The sequence below is a fragment of the Pectinophora gossypiella genome, chromosome 11, assembly GCF_024362695.1.
Source record: "Pectinophora gossypiella chromosome 11, ilPecGoss1.1, whole genome shotgun sequence".
NCBI classification, from domain to species: domain Eukaryota; kingdom Metazoa; phylum Arthropoda; class Insecta; order Lepidoptera; family Gelechiidae; genus Pectinophora; species Pectinophora gossypiella.
The window spans coordinates 7,270,667-7,289,008 of NC_065414.1; the positions used below are offsets into that span (position 1 = coordinate 7,270,667).

At 37.3% G+C, this 18,342-nt stretch overlaps 2 protein-coding genes across 3 annotated transcripts in view; both read right to left on the minus strand.

Moving 5' to 3' along the window:
• The window catches only part of LOC126370988 (hemicentin-2-like), a 540,644-nt gene extending 536,032 nt beyond the window's left edge, over window positions 1-4,612 (minus strand). Inside the window, exon 1 of the mRNA XM_050016173.1 lies at window positions 4,602-4,612. The gene's annotated coding sequence lies outside the window, so the exon portion shown is untranslated. The remainder of the gene's footprint in view (window positions 1-4,601) is intronic.
• The window catches only part of LOC126370964 (uncharacterized), a 112,072-nt gene extending 94,017 nt beyond the window's left edge, over window positions 1-18,055 (minus strand). For both annotated transcript variants that reach the window (XM_050016135.1, XM_050016134.1), the window contains exons 1-3: window positions 17,793-18,055; window positions 8,952-9,076; window positions 8,227-8,329 (exon numbers count right to left, since the gene is read on the minus strand). In XM_050016135.1, coding sequence (XP_049872092.1) covers window positions 8,227-8,329; window positions 8,952-9,076; window positions 17,793-17,914 — 350 coding nt within the window. In that variant the 5' untranslated portion in view covers window positions 17,915-18,055. The remainder of the gene's footprint in view (window positions 1-8,226; window positions 8,330-8,951; window positions 9,077-17,792) is intronic.
• Window positions 18,056-18,342: the final 287 nt, after the last annotated feature.

Sequence of the window (18,342 nt, forward strand, 5' to 3'; positions counted from 1 at the left end):
GACTACTTAGTGAATTAACTTACCTAAATATAAAGCCTACGAAACAAAGTAACGTTTGCAAAAGCAAATCGGAATTAGTTTTTTTTGTTAGAAAAGTTAGTTGTATAGGTACGAGTGAATATGAAAATATTTGAATTTCGAATAAGACAGCAATTTGTTTTCGAATATCGTTTAAATAAAAACATCTGATAGGTCGTATCAATAGAAAATGTTGGTCTGCTCCCATAGTACACACATAACACTAACAACAGTATTGGATTGGATAACCTTGGTGGTTTTTAAAGAGTGGATTAAAAAGTGTGCCCATTATTTGGCAATGAAAATTGTACGGACCTACTTACTTTTATATATTCGTACCTACAATGATTTAAAAGATTACAGAGATTTAAAAGATTTCTTCCTACAAGCTAATTCTCTTTACTAAATATATCTTTACTCTTTAATAATAAATGATTACGAATCGATTTCTCAATAATTAGTTAGAGTTTAGTGTTCCAAATTTGAATAAGGTATTCATTCAAAATTTTACTATTCCATCAATCAAAAATCCACTCTAAATCTGTCCTATTTTGATTATAGAATACCCACATAGGCTTCGAAACCTCATCAAATGTGGGTGGGTAAAAAGAGTCAACCTACTCTATTCGATGTGATATTTACCTAACACCCACACACAATAGAATTGACATTTCATGACCATTAAGTTGTGATGTACTAATTCAAAAGATTTTCAGTGCAGACAAATAAACATAGACAATTTTACTGGAACTTTCCTAAGTAAGGAGATTAATATGAAAAGGTTGTATTGTCCAATTTTGCGTAAATTACATGTTTAAATGTCAACCGATCAACTATTGAAACTACAAAGCCCGTAAACTAACAAAATGTTTATCTACTATAAAGCTAAAGACACACAGGCAGTCCTGGGACGGTAAGCGGGAGCGAGATTTCTAGTCAAAAGAGATATTTCATTCGAAACGTCAAAGGGTTCGTTTTTAAATGGCGATTGTATGAGAACACAAAACGGTGACGTCATCAATATACGTGGACAAACGTCGTGCTCATTGTTACAGAATTTATAAATGAAATTCGTAAATAAGCCAAAATGAAAGATGAGGTTGATTTTTGATGTTCAGTGGTTGAGATCACGATATGGAGGTCCCGGGTTCGAATCCGGTGGGGACATATAACAAAAAATAATCTTGTGAGTCCTGGCCCTGGTTTGGTTAGGACATTACAGGCTGATCACTCGATTGTCCAACGTATGTGCTCCTTACTGATACTACTTACTGATGTAAGTACGTTGGCCTTTGGCGGCTCAATAATAACCCTGACACCAGGGTTGATGAGGTTGGTAATCCACCTCATAACCCACACGATAGACGAAGATAAAAAACTGTTACCGTGTGTCTAGAGCCGTTAGTAGTTACGTACTATAATATATTTTGTACTCGAGCATTAAAGCTAACATTTAATTCGTGAAATTATAAATTGTGCAACTTACCGGAAAATTCTCTTCAGGCGACTAATGACTTGTTATTTTTAATTCACTTCAAATAAACACTTCTACTAAGGGATCACTGGGACGTGTGTATTCATTTCATATGATCTCGTTAAAAATGTTAAAAGAGGTTTCTGTCATTTCAAAAACAAACTATGTAAATTAAATATTTAATTGTTAATTTATAAGTCGAAGCCACAAGTCGGAACTATTAGAAAGAAGAGCCAAGATCTGTCAGAATTTACGTAATTACAAGCAATGTTTGTTTTTTCAACTGTGCGCTAAAGTTTTCAGTGTTTCAATAATTTCCTGGCACAAGACAAAAAACGTATTCGAAAAATAAGAAAACATTTTCTTTTGAAAGTTCTTGCCAAAATTTTGAAATAAGTCTACTGGCTGACAGTTTTGTTAGATAAAGTAACAATGATGGGAAAAGCAGAATGAAATTAAAAAGATAGATAAAGATATCTATGCTATTGTTTTACATTTAACCAACTCTAAAAAAGAGGAAGCGCGAAAAGGAGGGTGCGCGAGGACGGGCACCTACGAGGTGGTCTGACATCCTGAAGAAGACGGTGGGCGACAGCATACAGATAGTGGTCCACGCAGCATATAGCCGTACCGAGTGGAAAACCATAAAGTGTGGTCGCGATCCTCAGCAGTGAGGGAACGACGAAGAAGAAGCAAAAAAATAGGAGGTTCATTGTTATGATTTTATCAATCACGACAGCCTATTGGTGCTTCGATCATAGATTTTAAATAAGGTACTTAGTACCATATATAAGCAATTAGGCACGTTACCTACAATATATTGTAATAACTACGTAACAATATGGCCGTTTGAAACCAGTTAATTAATTACAAAGTTTGAGTCGTTTCAGATCATAGTTGCATAGAGAACGGTGACGTTTGTCGTCACGTCGCGTCGTTTGTTGCGATGACATACAAGTTGATGGGATTACACGCGATGAACAAACGATACCCTTGTATGAATCACGTAAGAGAGAAATTAGATCAGGGTTCTGTTCTAGCTGCGTCGTGTATTCCTCTCTTTCTCTCCTTTCCAGTGCAGATACCAACATAGCGTGGTAGGGTGTGAATTTCAGGTCCTTTCTTTCCATTACGCTGGCTTAGCTAGATTCATGTATAAAAATAATGTCAGAATAATACCAAAATAACTCGCCCGGTGTGATTTAAAGTGAGAAAAGTACCTCATATACATGGTTGGATTCGAAGTGCTGGCTGCCTAAACATTCCAGGCATGTCGTAGAATCTGGTGGGTTAGCTAAATACGTGTCACTATTTATTATTAACCTATCTCCCTAGGACACCACGGCGGCGTCACCACAAATGCGCAACCAACAAAATCTATGCAGGTGTATAAAGGCTACCTCAACTTGGTTGCGCAACCAATTTGTTGCCGAATCCCGAATAACATTTGCTGGTAGCGCAACCATGGTGTCTTACTGGGATAGAGCCCTTATACCTACTAAAATTAAAAGTTGCAAGTAGGTTTCTTACGATGACAGGCTGGCCTTCTACGTACGTTAGCCAACTGAGCTGCAGGTATGTATTTTTAATTTTTCAATTTAAAACCCGTGTTTGTACGATCCGTATAGCTCTCTGGAGAGCGTTGGGCTGTACGTAGGCACCTTAATAAAAACCTCCTTATTTTACCTGTAGCAGCATATACCTACTATAAGTACGTAGACAGAATACAGACTACAAATAAGTGTGCACAGAACCATTGGTCTGTATTGACAATGCAATAGGTAACTATTTATTTGTCTGAATAAATATGTAAGTGTATTGTAAAGGTATTCCGAAACCTACTATTTAATATTAAAAGTACACGTAATGTGAAAAACCGGTTAAAATTATCGCGATGAAAGGTATAATGAAAAAAAATAAAAGGTTTCTAGAGTGGAAACGAGATAAGTATTTACAGATGTGTATCTGAGTGTTTCTATTTAAGGTAGGTATAGGTGAGTAATATTGCATTGTACTGTACAGTCTTGCGACAATTTGTAATACCTACCTACTTAGGTATATTCGAAAAATATTTCGTGACTTCTGATTCAATTTAAACTGAGGGGACGAGGTTTAGAGCAGGCATGAATTATAATAGATTTGTAGAGCTCCGTACCCCTTAATATTTTATATCTCCTTTAATATAATTTCTTAGAACTGTTTAGTGATGTATATTTAGCGATAACTGACAAGATGTATTGGGAATAGATAAATTTCAATAACGATTTTATCCTTGCATAATAATAATATAATATCAAGCAAACACTTTTTCAGTGAAATAGGTACCTATCTAAGAATTATAATGTCATTGTATGATGGCTTGGAATTGACTTTTTCATTAATTAGAAACCTCGTTTTGTCTACCTACTTACTACTTTATACGCACGTAATATTTTTTTGTTGCGTAAAATGTACTTACCTACTTAAAACGCAAAAATATTGCTATTTTATGCGACGTAGCTAATACTGTGTAATTGACCACAGCTTTATGTTACATGTCACGTAATATTATAGTTACTTTAAGTTAAGTAAGCTACCTTCATAATTATATTTAAGTAAGTTATATAATTTTATGATTTAACATAATTGGAACGACTCAATTATGCGTACGCACCCGACCGGTTGATAGACCTTGACTCTCCTTTTTAATATAACATTTAAATTGTTAAGTTTTCACACATAAAATACCTTTTTTTGCAAACCACTGGCATAAACAAATTCAAATTTCAAAAATGGAACATTAAACAATAAATCTCTCGATAAAATAATGCTTTAGAAAAAACACGATGTAAATAACACAACACTTTTACGTTTCGCCGTCTCTACTATACGAATTTGATCAATAACACGTTAGCAATAGATAATATTTTTTTTCTACTCCTCTACTTTAATCTGGCATTTAAATAACCAAAAAGTCTAATATAAGTACATACATAATTAAACTCTTTGAAAAAGTGTACGCTCTATGGCCTATAAAAGCATTGTTTACAAAGTGTAACTGTACTATAATGTCGCCAAAAAAGCATTGTTGTTGTTTTTTTTTTTTTGACCTGGAAACTGGCACCTTTACTTTGTTTGGTGCCATAGATATACTATAAAAAAAAGTATACATTTGCCGCCATTTTCCCGCGCGTTGGAAAATAATTTTTATAAATAAAATTTTTCTTTGTATAATTTTTGTTTCATTTAAAATAACGTCGTCGTAGAAAAAGTATTGTATGCAACGTTGTATAACTAGGTCAAAAAATGCTCGTGGCGTCTCTTATTGCGATGTTCGCCAAGGCTCACATCGCAACTCACGCCACTCGCATTTTTTGACCCTTCTTATACAACTGTTGCATAAAATACTATAAAATGGAAGTCACTGATGTGTGTTTTGAATTGATTGTATGTTATAACATTAGATAATTCCGCGTTCACAATAAAATTCTTGTGCATACTGGCTCTAAAAAGTGTAGCTGTCATCTGGGGTTGGCGTAATTAACAACATAAAACCCACCATAGTGCTGTTTACATAAAGTTTCGTTTTGTACAACGAAGGGACAAGCCTAGGGAAACATGCGCAGTGGTGCATTGCGCAAGATATTGATTGCAATCATATGTATGGTGGAAAAATGGCGGGATTTTCATTTGATGCCACTTTACTTACGTGGGTTTAAAAGGAGTGTGGGGATTACCTACATACACAGACTATAATAGAGTAGAAACTTCATGTATTTTTTAATAAATAGGTAGGTATTTTCTGCTACCATTAGAGATTAGGTACCTATGTTTGTAGGTTTTTTCATTTTTTAATTAAACATAATATTAATTTCCAATTGTATCATTTATTTTCTGCCTTCATTTATTTACTCTAATGAAAGAAAATGTTAAAATTAGGAAATGGATTTTTTTAATTCGTACACCCTAGAAACTTTTGAGACAGCATTGCTGTTCGTCACGCACATTAATTATTAAAATACTTACAGAAATACCTACTTAAATGTGAATCACAAAACTGGTCCGAAAACTCCGAAATAAAAATTAAATTGAATTAGAACGATTAAATATGCAAATAGGTACTTTTTAAGTTTTTAAGCTGTATAATTCTGCTACTTCGCTACTATACAGTCAATGCTACAATATGGCCTCGAATTTTGGGGACGTGCAGCCGACTGGAATCGCGTCTTCGCACTCCAGAAGCGCGCCGTGCGAGCTGTGGCGAGGATACCGGTGGACGAGTCTGCTAAGCCGTACTTCGTCGCACTCAAAATATTGACGCTCCCGAGCCTTCTAATTCTACAAATAGCAACCTACGCACGTGCTAATCTGCACCTATTCAGGACGAGAGGTGAGAATGGGAGGCAAGGATTGCGATACGGGAACCGCCTCAATACCATCCAGCATCGACTGGCGAAGGCAACTCGGACCATCCACGCCATGAGCCCGCACGTTTACAACAGGCTTCCGGAATCCATTAAAGAGGCTCCGAGCACGGCATCTTTCAAAGTCCAACTAAAACGATGGCTCGTCGAACAATCGTTCTATAGCTACGATGAATTTATAAATCGGAATTGATGGAATTATATATTGTTAGTAATTACGATAAATATACATATTATTACTAATTTAATACCTATTGATTTCAGTACTTATTAATTTATTTATTTTTATTGATATTTTTTTATTTTTAAGACTATTGTCTAATGCATTCTGTATGACGTATAATGAATATTATGAATAAATGATTTGATTTGATTTAATTATTTAGCACCTGAATTAAACATGTGAAACAAAGTGAGATCTACTTCTACTAACCTTTAAGTAGGTACATAAGTGCTTATTTAGTTCGAACTAATAGTCCCGAATCCATTTATAAATTAAAAAGGATCGTACAGTAAATAAGTATTACAAAGAGAACGAAGTTGTACGCCTTTCTGGTTGTATGGCATTGAAAAAATCCGTATAAGTGTTTTAAAAGCATCGCTGTGTATTACACATATAATAGCTGATGTAATAATGGATCTATCCTGCGCACCAACGAAGGAATTATCCGCATAATTATGGAAGACTGGAATAGCACCTACAAAATATTCGTATCAACCACGCATGTCACGGATTCGAATCGCGGTCGGGCTCTAAACCACTGAATTCGACTTTAAACAAACTCATAAGACACTGAACTTACAAGATTAAATTAATATTTGGATCATTAGGTAATTTATATCACGCCGTTTCCAGGATTTCTGCCCGGTTAATAGCAATAAACTCGCCACATAATTACATGGGCTTTAAACTTAGCTGGCGAGAAGTAGGTGTAATTAATAAACTATACATACACCTAACTATACCATGGTAAGCAAACTCTTAGGACAGATTGGCACACGACCACATCACGGAAGAATGTCAGAGATAGGTACTTATATTTTCTTTTTCTTTACTTATTAGAGAGGTATTTTTCCGTAATCGGCTTTTAGTTTTTGAACTTTTATTTTTATTTCCGTATTTAGATTGAGATGATCCATAATTATGCGTAACACGGCTGCTCAAATCTGCGACCCGACTAATATTCTCGAACGATAGAATTCTCGCTACGTGTGGTAAGTAAAATACTTGATAATTATAATCCACTTTTGCACAACGTACAACATAACAATCTTGTGACAGATCGAGAAATGTCTTATACAACATGTCTGTGGCAAGCGTAATGCATATTCTTACAAAACTGGCCATCGTACACAAGATAACTATTATATAAGAGTACGGGATCTCAGCTGAAAGGCCAAGGCCAGACAGATCGATACAACTCACAGTTTCACTTCCATTGCTGCATATACAGGTTTAATTACAAAAAAGTCGAATAGAAAACTGGCAATGAACGTCGCAGATATGGACAGCGTAACGCTCAGATGGATTATGACGTCATGTTGAGAATTTGAGGCGTCATGCGATGACGTCAAAGTTTGCGAACTCGACGCGATTGTAGTGTTAGATAAAAAGTGCAAATTAAAACTTGAGTATGTTAGTTATAGTACAGTTTTCACTAGGTATAACATACTCATGTTCCCCAATGAGTTATTAATTTATCTTAAGTGCAGTTTTCACACCAACACAGTTGGCTCGACCGTTATAGACGATACGGCTCACCAGCACAACCTACTTATCACGTTGGTCTAACAGAAAGCTCGGTGAGGTGCGGTTACTTAGTTCAACTTGCATTGGATGTACCTCTGCGTAAGCGTAGGTATCTATGTAATGTTATAGTGTTTTCAAACTTATGTTCCTATGCTAGCTACGGATACCCGTTTAACTTATATGTAAGTAGATATACTTAATATGGTCCTTACAATAACATTAGGATAGGACTTAATGTAGGCGCTCTTTCGTCTTCAAAAAAATAAAACTAATTCGCAAAAGTATATATATATTTAACACCACTGTCGCACGTAAGACAACCAAATAAGGCAGATAAACATAAAAAATAACAAATTAAAACAATGCACAGTTAAAGAGGTTGTCGCCAAAAACGTTGCCTTACCCCGCTAGGAAATAGGCGTGAGTTTATATGTGTATGTATGTACCCGAGCAATAAGAAAATAGGTAATTATTCCGTTGGAGTTATACAGCGCCATATGTACTTTTTTGGGGGAAGTGGCCTGGAAAATCCCTCAGTGGGCAGTGATATTTTGTTTGGAATCGCTTGCAATAAGACTTACGTGATATATAGAGCCGGTATGGATTGCGTCGGATCCCGGGCGAAGACCTGCAGCGACCTCCGCGGCGCCACCACTGGGATATCCAGGTATGCCAACTGCGGTCCTGAAGTGAAATTATTATTTTATTTTTTACTAAAAAAAGTAATAGTAAGATGATTCCATGCTTAGGACGCCACGTTAAGCTGTTGGTCCCGGCTATTAGCCCAACGTGGTGGAGTATGCTCCATACAATACGTTCTCCGGTTAATTGAAGGGATTACTGTGCCCAGCATTGAGACTGTTATTGACATTGAATTTGCTACATGTTCGCATTTGACCACAATCTCACCTGTTGGTATTCTCCTTCTCTCGTGTGGGTTGTGAAATCAACCTCATCAACCCTGGTGTTAGGATTAAGTACCATTGAGCCGCCTAAAGCCTCTGACATGGCTCATGTAACGACTAATTACTTACATCAGTAAGCAGTACCCGGGACCAAGTTCTGAAGAACGGATCATCATACTTTCAGATGATCAGGTAATCTAGATCTCTAGTTTAGTAATGTGGTAACTAAACTAGGGATCACAATGATTTTTGTGAATAGTATTCACCGGGATTCGAACCCGGGACCTTCGATCGTGAGTCAACCACTCAACCACTGGACCACACAGTTGCTGCTGACATCATAGTTGATGAGGTTGGTAATCCACCTTACAACCAACACGATAGAAGATGGGGATGCTTACCATTGTCGACTATTAAACAGAGCCCTGCGTCAGACACAGACCGCCCTCTGAGCCGGAGGTCAGGCCTCTCCCTCCTGAAGTACCCCCAGTGACGAGCTACCGACGAGCGCAGCAGCCGGTTGAACCTGATAACATAAGAGAAAATGAAATAATAAATAAATGGAGAATACATTCTGGGTAACCGATAACGGGTCTAGCCAAGTTGCTGTAAATAACGGAACCAATTTCCCAATTTCATACATATAAAGTGACCAATGAAGTGACCAATTCCATACATTTAAAGTGACCAATGAAGTAACCAATTCTATACATTTACAGTGACCAATTTCATACATTTGCCGGCGTCTAACTTCGTGTTTGTCCGGCTTCGCGTTATTGAACCTTGGTTAGGATCTTTGCTGATCCGTGTTCGATTTTCTTCTGGCCTACTGACTCTCTAACATACATACATACATAAACTCACACCTATTTACCACCGGGGTAAGCAGAGACTATGGAATTCCATTTGCTTCGATCCTGACACACTTCTCTTCACATTCATCAATCGTTTGACTCTTTAAATGTCTATTAAAGTACCAAAGGAATCTGGGGGTTTCAAAAGCCAACATCGAAGCAATTCATCTAAAAAATCAATATTTATAATTTGACATTTGCGCATATAAAAGTAACTACGCAATGCAAACAAAATAAATGTCAAATAGCATTATTGCTTTTTAGATGAATTGCTATGTTGTGGCCTTTTTAACCCCCCTGCTCTAAGTAATACTTAACAAAACACAAAATATTATCACGCCTACACCCATTTCTCGAATTCAAAACATAATTTTTTGGTATTTGTAAAAATAAATAAACTTGGGTTCTGTGGCTTATACATTTGTAAGAATCAAATCAAAGTTTGACTTTGAAATAAGGAGACATAATATATCTTACCTATTATTATTATTTTATTCTTATTGTTCGCTATTTCCTACGCATAACTGGAATTTAAACCATTTTTGGCATTGCACGAATATAAATAGTGATTTATGAGTTAATTTGTCTGTCTACCCACCTCATTATTCAAATGTTTCACATGACTCAAGCGATAATTAAGGCATCCATCATTAAGAGAACAATGATCCGCAAGAAAAACGAAGCTTCAATTGAAACTGTTTCTGTAAATTGAATTTTAAAACAGAAATGTCGCATTTTTTATGCGTTTAATGGCTCAGCCATCTTCTCCTCTCGTGTGGGTCGTGAAATGAATGATCGACGGAACTGTGCACCAAATAGTACATAAACTCACACCTATTTAACTTTCACACTTTAATCAGTAAAGCTTATTATAAAGTAGGAGACTATCTTAAAGATAATAATATTAAATGGATTACTTCAGCTCAACACAAGAAAGACAAGAATATTTGCAATAAAAACTTGGCCCTTTAGGATATTTTAATATCGAATTTGAAATAACTTTGTAAGTGGATTAAAAAGGATTGTGAAACACTTGATGATATTTCAATGTTCAACAGTAGAGTACTTTTTTTTTATATCCAGGCGGAGGATTTTTGAGCTTCTTTATATAAGTGGTGCATGCTCGCCTCGAAATGTTCGTGTACGCGGTGGCGTCCGGAAGTCGGGTCGCACCTTTCCCTCAAAAATGTGCGAAGGGAGCGATGGCTGGCTTTCGCGTCAACTCGTGATCGGGTGCTGCGTATGTGGACAGGCCTGCTTCTGTCAGGGAGCTCATAAAACACTGTTTCTGTGATAAAGTCACATAAACTCTTTATGTTTCCCTTTCCTTCCACCGACTGTAATTGGAATACCATTGTATTTAAGTCTATAAATTATGTAATACAAACTGGATTAAAAGAAAAGAAAGGAAAACATGAAACAGTAGGACCAGGGCCCTGTGCTGGGAGGTTTTCTGGCCACGTCTTTCCCTCAGCGTTACAGATTCCGACGTGGTAGTAGTTTTACAGCTAGTTACATAATATGTAATTTATAATTATGTTTGACGTTCAAAAAGCGCTAACTTTGTAAGCCAATTTTGAAAAATAAATATTTTTGAATTTTTTTTTTTTTTTGATTTCCCACCGGGGTAAGCACACACTATGGAATTCCATAGCTGCGTCGATCCTGACATACTTACACGCACGCCGAAACTTTTCTAAGGACAACTTCAATTAGTCAATGTACGTCCTTCTAGGTCTTCCTTTACAAATCAAATCTACAATAAGTCACGTTAAAAAAGAAAAAATGAAGATATCAATGACCAACCTCATCAACTGAGTAGGTCACAGTCAGGGTTGATGGGTTGGTAATCCACCTCACAACCCACACGATAGAAGAATAGAACTATTGAGCCGCCATAGGCCCCTGACATGGCTCTATTAAAACTACACGCTTACATCTATCTCCGAAGCACGGTATCACCTTATTTTCGGACAATCAGGTGATATCAGCTAGCAGAGTCCTGACGAAACCACGGCTGTCCCTGGTTATGGTAACAAAAAAATATTTTGTGAAACTGTTCTCATAAAATGTTTTTTTTTTTGTTAGACGTGGGGGTGGAATTTTGTATGGAGAAACTTAAAATATGCGGACAATTTGTGACATTTTTGTTTTTGAAAATCTGCCCCCAACCCTTTCAGAGAGGGGGTGAAATTTTATATAGGACTTTTCGCAGTTTCCAAGGTAGGAAAAACTGGTACATTAGGAAAGGGAAACCGTGTTACTTCGAATTTTACGCGAAGCTTCGGGCTAAAGCTAGTAGGTATATAATCATCATCCTGTCAAACATATTTTAGACATGCAAGCTAGCAGTGAATCGATTCTGAACTGCAACGCGCGAAAAGTCGATAAGTGGGACTGTAAAGAAAATCTTATACTTACTTACCTACTGTAACACTTTTCTCAATATGTAAGTATGTAAGTACTTGCAATCTCTTGTACCCACTCTCACACTCTCAGTTTTCGAGATAGAAAGAATCGCTTATGACAGTAACGACCATTTTACGGTGGCGACGGTGCCAATTATCCATTGAACGACAAAATGTTCATCTTGAAAGTCGCGTTAAATTTTACTATGTGCTTGTACTTGTAACTAAGTATGCAATCTTAATACTTTTGTGTGCGTAGGAGTTTGATAAAGTTTAGAGGAGTATGCTGAGCTTGATAAAGTGTCTCTTTATTTTGAAGAAATGAGATTTTGTGTTTCACTGATATTTTGTAGATAAGTACTTACTTCACTGCTCGATGTAACTGTAGTTACTAGAAGTAAAGGAAAATGCGTACAATTCGAGAACGCAGATTTAGAATACCTACCTAGTTGAAAGTGAGCTTTCTTAGAATAGAATAGAATAGAATCTTGACCGATGTTTTTGCCAATTTGGCAACTATCAAGTAACGTTAATGTTTACGAGACGACGAAAGTAAAAATAAGACTTCCTGTGTAAATGACTTGATAATAAGGTATCTTTTTTACTTTCATTCACTACATAATGCACACAGAGCCGAGTTTGTCCGGCCAAGTGTAGTTATTAACATAACATAAACTGATGACTATATCCCAATTGGGCTACACCCATCGCGAGATGCTCTAAGTACCCGCACCTCACTGAGCTTTCTATTAGACCAGATAGGTGGTGAGCCGTATCTTTTTTTTTTGACGTGACTTATTGTAGATTTGCCGCAGATGGCATTAACGACTTGGCCGGACAAATGGGGAGCGCTGAAGACTCTCACCCGATACAATGTTTAAGACAACAGGCCTGAGGGTGCCCAGTTGGGCGCGAACCTCGGCTCAGGGCGTCGTCTGAGAGGAAAAAAAAACCGACTTCAAACGCAAAACTAAAAAGCAATAAATAAATTTACTTCGCACAAAGTAATTAGTACGTATTTTCAATTAGTTAATTATTTTATAAATCTGAAGCCGGTGCCAAGGAAATGCTACAACGAAGTACCGATTCATATATTTTTCAATACTGATTGTTTTGTAATTTTTTGTTTGACATTGTTTTGTAATTGCTTTGTTATAGGTATTAAACAATATTGTGTGTACATAGTAATTTGATATTGTAGTAGGGTTGTTGTAGCATTTACTTGGCACCGACTTCAGAATTATAAAATAATTAACTAATTGAAAATACGTACTAATTACTTTGTGCGAAGTAAATTTATTTATTGCTTTTTAGTTTTGCGTTTGAAGTCGGTTTTTTTTTGTTAAAAATTTTATTTTATTTTACGATTTTAAGTGATGGTTAGACCGAGCAAGGATGCAGACAGACAGATTTTCTGATTTATATTCATATATAATAATATAATATATTATTAGTAGTGATCACAATTATTATTGATGAACATGTTTACACACACACACACGCGCTAACGCACACGAGCACACGCGCACGTACACACGCACACACACAGACACACGCACACACACACACACACACACACACACACACACACACGCGCGCGCGCGCGCACACACACGCACACACACACACATGTGTATGTGTATACACACATGTGGTTGTCAGTGGAAGCTGCTATCATACACACTCACGCATACATATAGATACAGTAGATTTCGCGTGGTTCGCTCGCTGCTAAAGCAGCTCGCGTGTCCTGTTTATTCGAAACTGTCCCTCTTCGTATGGCGGCCATCTTGTTTTTCCGCCACTTTGTTCTTTTTCACCGGCGACAGAATTTGACCAAGATTTAAATGGGTGTCGTGGAAACAAACAAAATCCAGGTGCAATAGGTTTGCCAGGCCGTAGGATGTCTCCCTGATTGGGAGCAGTTTTCAAAGATGACGTTCCGATCACACGCCTATACATCATTTTTACCCCCAAGACATTTTCTGGAAAAACAAAATTTTGTATGGCGGCCATCTTGTTTTTTCGCCATTTTGTATTTTTTTCACCGGCCATTAAATTCGACCAAGATTTAAATAGGTTTCGTGAAAGAAAAATTGGTTCAGGTGTGATAGTTTCGCCAGGCCGTAGGGTGTCACCCTGATGCGGAGCAGTTTTCGAAAATCGGGAAGTATTTCCATACTTAACATGACGATCCGACCACAACCCCGATATATATTTTATATCCCGAGACATTTTCTGAAAAAAACAAAATTGTGTATGGCGGCCATCTTGTTTTTCCGCCATTTTGTTTTTTTTTACGCGCTATGGAATTTGACCAAGATTTAAATAAGTGCTCTCAAAGAAATATTGGTTCACGTGCGATAGTTTTGCCAGGCCGTAGAGTATCTCTCTGATGCGGAGCAGTTTTTGGTGATCAGAAAGTATTTCCGTACTCTACATGACGTTTTGAGTAAGCGCCCCATACATTATTTTTACCCAAACGGGCTTCTTCCAAAATCGACAAAATTTTGTATGGCGGCCATCTTTTTTTTTCGCCATTTTGTTTTTTTGCACCGGCGATTGGATTTGATCAAGATTTAAATACGTTTCGTGAAAGAAAAATTGCTCCAGGTTGTATAGTTTTGCCAGGCCATAGGGTATCTCCCTGATGCTGACCAGTTTTCGAAGGCCGGGAAGTTTTCCCGAAGCCTAAAGATCGATCCGATCAATATGACTTTACAAACGCACTAGTCGCTCCTACGATTTTTGAAAATTCCCCTCGATTTCTCTGGTCTTCCATCATCAGATCCTGACTTCCTTGACATGGGACCCCCTTGGGTATATCTCCTTTCAAACAAAAAAAGAATTATCAAAATCGGTTCATATACGACGAAGATATGCCCGAACAAACATAAAAAAAAAAAAAAATATACGGTCGAATTGAGAACCTCCTCCTTTTTTGAAGTCGGTAAAAAATACTTGAAAGAATTAATCGACCCTAGTGAGTCGATAGCGATAAGCGCTGAATGAGGGAAATCGCGTCGACCACGCCGGCGGGGTCGGTATCGGGCGCCGGCGGCGTCGGTATCGGGGTGAGCCGTATCGGCGTCTTGTTAGTGTTAGTGCACTTGAGATAAATTAAAAATTCATTTGTGTGAGTCCGGTAGCGGGGTTTGAAGCCGGCGCTCCCTGTTAGCCCTGATAGTCGTGAACTTATATTATGTTGATGATTGCTACTAAGTATAAGAACTTTACTACCAAGTTTGTGGTAAATTCTGAGTCCTTGATGTTGTTTAGTCTATAGAACACATGTGCGTGGACCGGCTGCGTAAATAGGTTTGTGATTGTTTACGTCTACGTACCTCTATCTAACATCTGTAACTATTTGTCGTGAGCAATTTGGTTCAATTAGGATAAATGATGTATAAAAATATCTGTCCCCTTGTTTAGGTGGTCACATGACATTGTGTCTACAGTTGCGGGCATAGGGCGGTGCGAGCGGTGTTATCGGACCGGGCGCTGTTTTAGAGAGGGCGCTAAAATCAACCAAAGCGGGACCACCCTGGCTGGCAGCCCCGGATCCCGGATCTAAAGGGGAGTAACTGGATTGTGCACACCTGCCCTGTGAAATTAGACCTCTTAGCGACCACACAAAATTCATACATTTAACGGGTGGCCGTAATCGTTATTTTTAAAAGATTTAATTAGGTACCTATATTTCGGTGGAAAATAAAAGAGAAGGTGCAGGTCGTGTCATATCGGGAGGTGAATGTTTTGGCGGGAAGAAGAGAGGAATGGCGTTTACTCCACCGACAAGAGCGCAGCTCTTAAAAACTGTATTTTGAGGTCTTGTACCACCTAAGTATTTCCTAGGGACGCCTGTATATCGTCCTCTGCAGTTTAATAGTTTTCCTTGAAAGATTATCTTGGAAAATTCATTAGGTATTTATGGTATACCTACTTATTTAGTAGGTCGATAATTATTTGGTAGGTAGCTAGTCTCTCTGCAAACGTTACATGCAAAATAGAAAAAATATTTGCTTCCTCTTCGAAGCTTCCTAATGGTTCTATGGTCAGTCCATTGTCCTTAGTAAACATGCCTAAGGCAAACCTAAATTAAATAATGTGATACCTACTTCGTAATATCTAAGTACTTAACATAAGTACTTAACACATTCACTGTGTATGAACCACATTACATATGAGGCCATAAATTTGAAACTCATACGTGGATAAATAAATAAATATGTGAGGCACATTTTTTCTTGCCATGTGTTTATCGAAAAATAACATTGCACGTGAGAGGTTGATATGTAATTTTCAGTTAGACAGTGGACGTGTTAAATTACCATATCGTTACAAGAATGTAGCCATTTAGTCCCAAAATCAACAAACTTTAAAAAGCGCGAGGTCTTCTTCGGTAGTCTTCTTCTTCTTCTATCGTGTGGGTTGTGAGGTGGATTACCAACCTCATCAACCCTGGTGTCAAGGTTACTATTGAGCTGCCAAAGGCCCCTGGCATGACTCGTAGCGACTACATATACTATAGTAAGTAGTAACCGGGAACAATGGCTTAACGTGCCTTCCGAAGCACGGATCGTCTTATTTTCGGACAATCAGCTGATCAGCGTGTAATGTCCTAACCAAACTAGGGATCACAAAGTGATTTTTGTGATGTGTGCCCATTGGGATTCGAACCCAGGACCTCCGGATCGTGAGCCCAACGCTCAACCACTGGACCACGGAGGCCACGATAGTCATACCTGCGTTTATAATAAGCCCCTGGAAGGAAAACGAAAAGTAAAGTATTTGATACTTCGTAATATTAAACTAAATTACCATACCGCCATAAGAATTAGCCATTTAGTCCCAAAGTGCTACACTCAAGGCTATAGAAGCCCTTCGTAAACGATATGGTCTTACTGACCCATATCTCGTAGCCTTCAGTAGGTATCGCATAGCTCACATGTATTATTAGATTATAACAATAACAGATGGGATATTACATGGTGTACGAAAATAATTCTTACATCTTGAATGTTTTTGTGTATATTGGCTTGCGGAATAGTAAGATTTTGTTGATTTTGAAAATGGACTTTAAATGTATGTTAAGAGTACGTATATATGCACTGATAGACAAAAAACCGACTTGAAGACTGCTGCCCGGTTTTTAAAAAGTGTCTACAAAAAATAATCGTTATAATAGGTACTAGTCGTAAGTATCATTGTAAAGGAGAAAGTATTCAGAGTCAAAAAGTAAACATTCTGATATGACAAATAAGGATATTTTTCAAAATGCCCGGTGACAAAATTTGAGTCGTTTTTTTGTCTAGCAGTGTATTATATACCTACTTTATGTTACTGTTTCGAGACAGGTGGAAACAATATAGTAGGTAAATTCAATAGACAAGTTTATAAGGTGCCTGGAATGTTCATAAGAAAATAATGTACTTAAAACTTTTCGGTGTTTTCCACGAAAATAACAGCGTTAAAAGTTTGCGAGTTTCATACAATATCCAACTCTTTCCTGGAATTTTGTTCATAAATCTATTCGAGGATGTTTGGTATGTGAACTTTCAGATTTTTCCAAGACTGCTATTATTTTCTTGTCGCTGTACACTGATTGTCTTTGCTCCTCAGATAATTCACCTATAATAAGAAAATAAACTAAATAGGTACTTAAGTAGTACCTAGGACTAGGTAGTGTTGTTGAAAAAACCTAATTATCCGAAATAAGCTTTGCCTTGTTTTCCTCGTAGATAAGTAGAGTACATTTATAGTGCATAATTCAAATTATTTTGTTTGGTTTTCCGTAAACTATTAAATACATAAGTACGTAAGTCTACGACTACATCTAAATTGGGGTAGTCTGAGGTACATCCATCGAAAGATGAACAAGTTATATTTCGTTAGACCAACGATGGTAGAACAATAATTTAACCTCTTTTAATTTTATGATTCAGTCAGGAGGAAAATAAAATATTTAAAAATATCTTACCTCTTCAACGGCGTATCATAATTCTCTGATGATGAGCTGGATACAGAAGCATCACTACTGCTGGACGTCACATGTTTATACACTTGACAACTGGCACTCTTACGAAGCGTCATTTTCTCCATAATACAATACACTTACTACCCGACTCAACACAAACTTATCTAGTACTGATAATCAACGGTAGAGTCCACCAATTTTTTTAGATTGCACAAAATCCAGTAAATATTTCGCAGTTATTGAACGAGTGTCTCGTTCAGTACTCTGAAATGTCACTGGCTTCTAAATTTAAACTACATAGACGCTGGCACCGGCGCACGCGCCGCCGAGATTTCGGCCAGTTTGAATCATCAACAATTAGATCACTGTGAAAAATCCTTGGAACGAAACAAACTAATAGAGGACGCAACATCTTAACTTGTAACCATAGATATTGCTGCAGCATTGTATTTTTTTTAATACAAGCTCAACTTGCGAGTTGCAGCCTTTGATTGAGGAACTAAGTATCCGCGTATGGATAATTATTTATTGTTTTCGCAACATATGGGTTCTG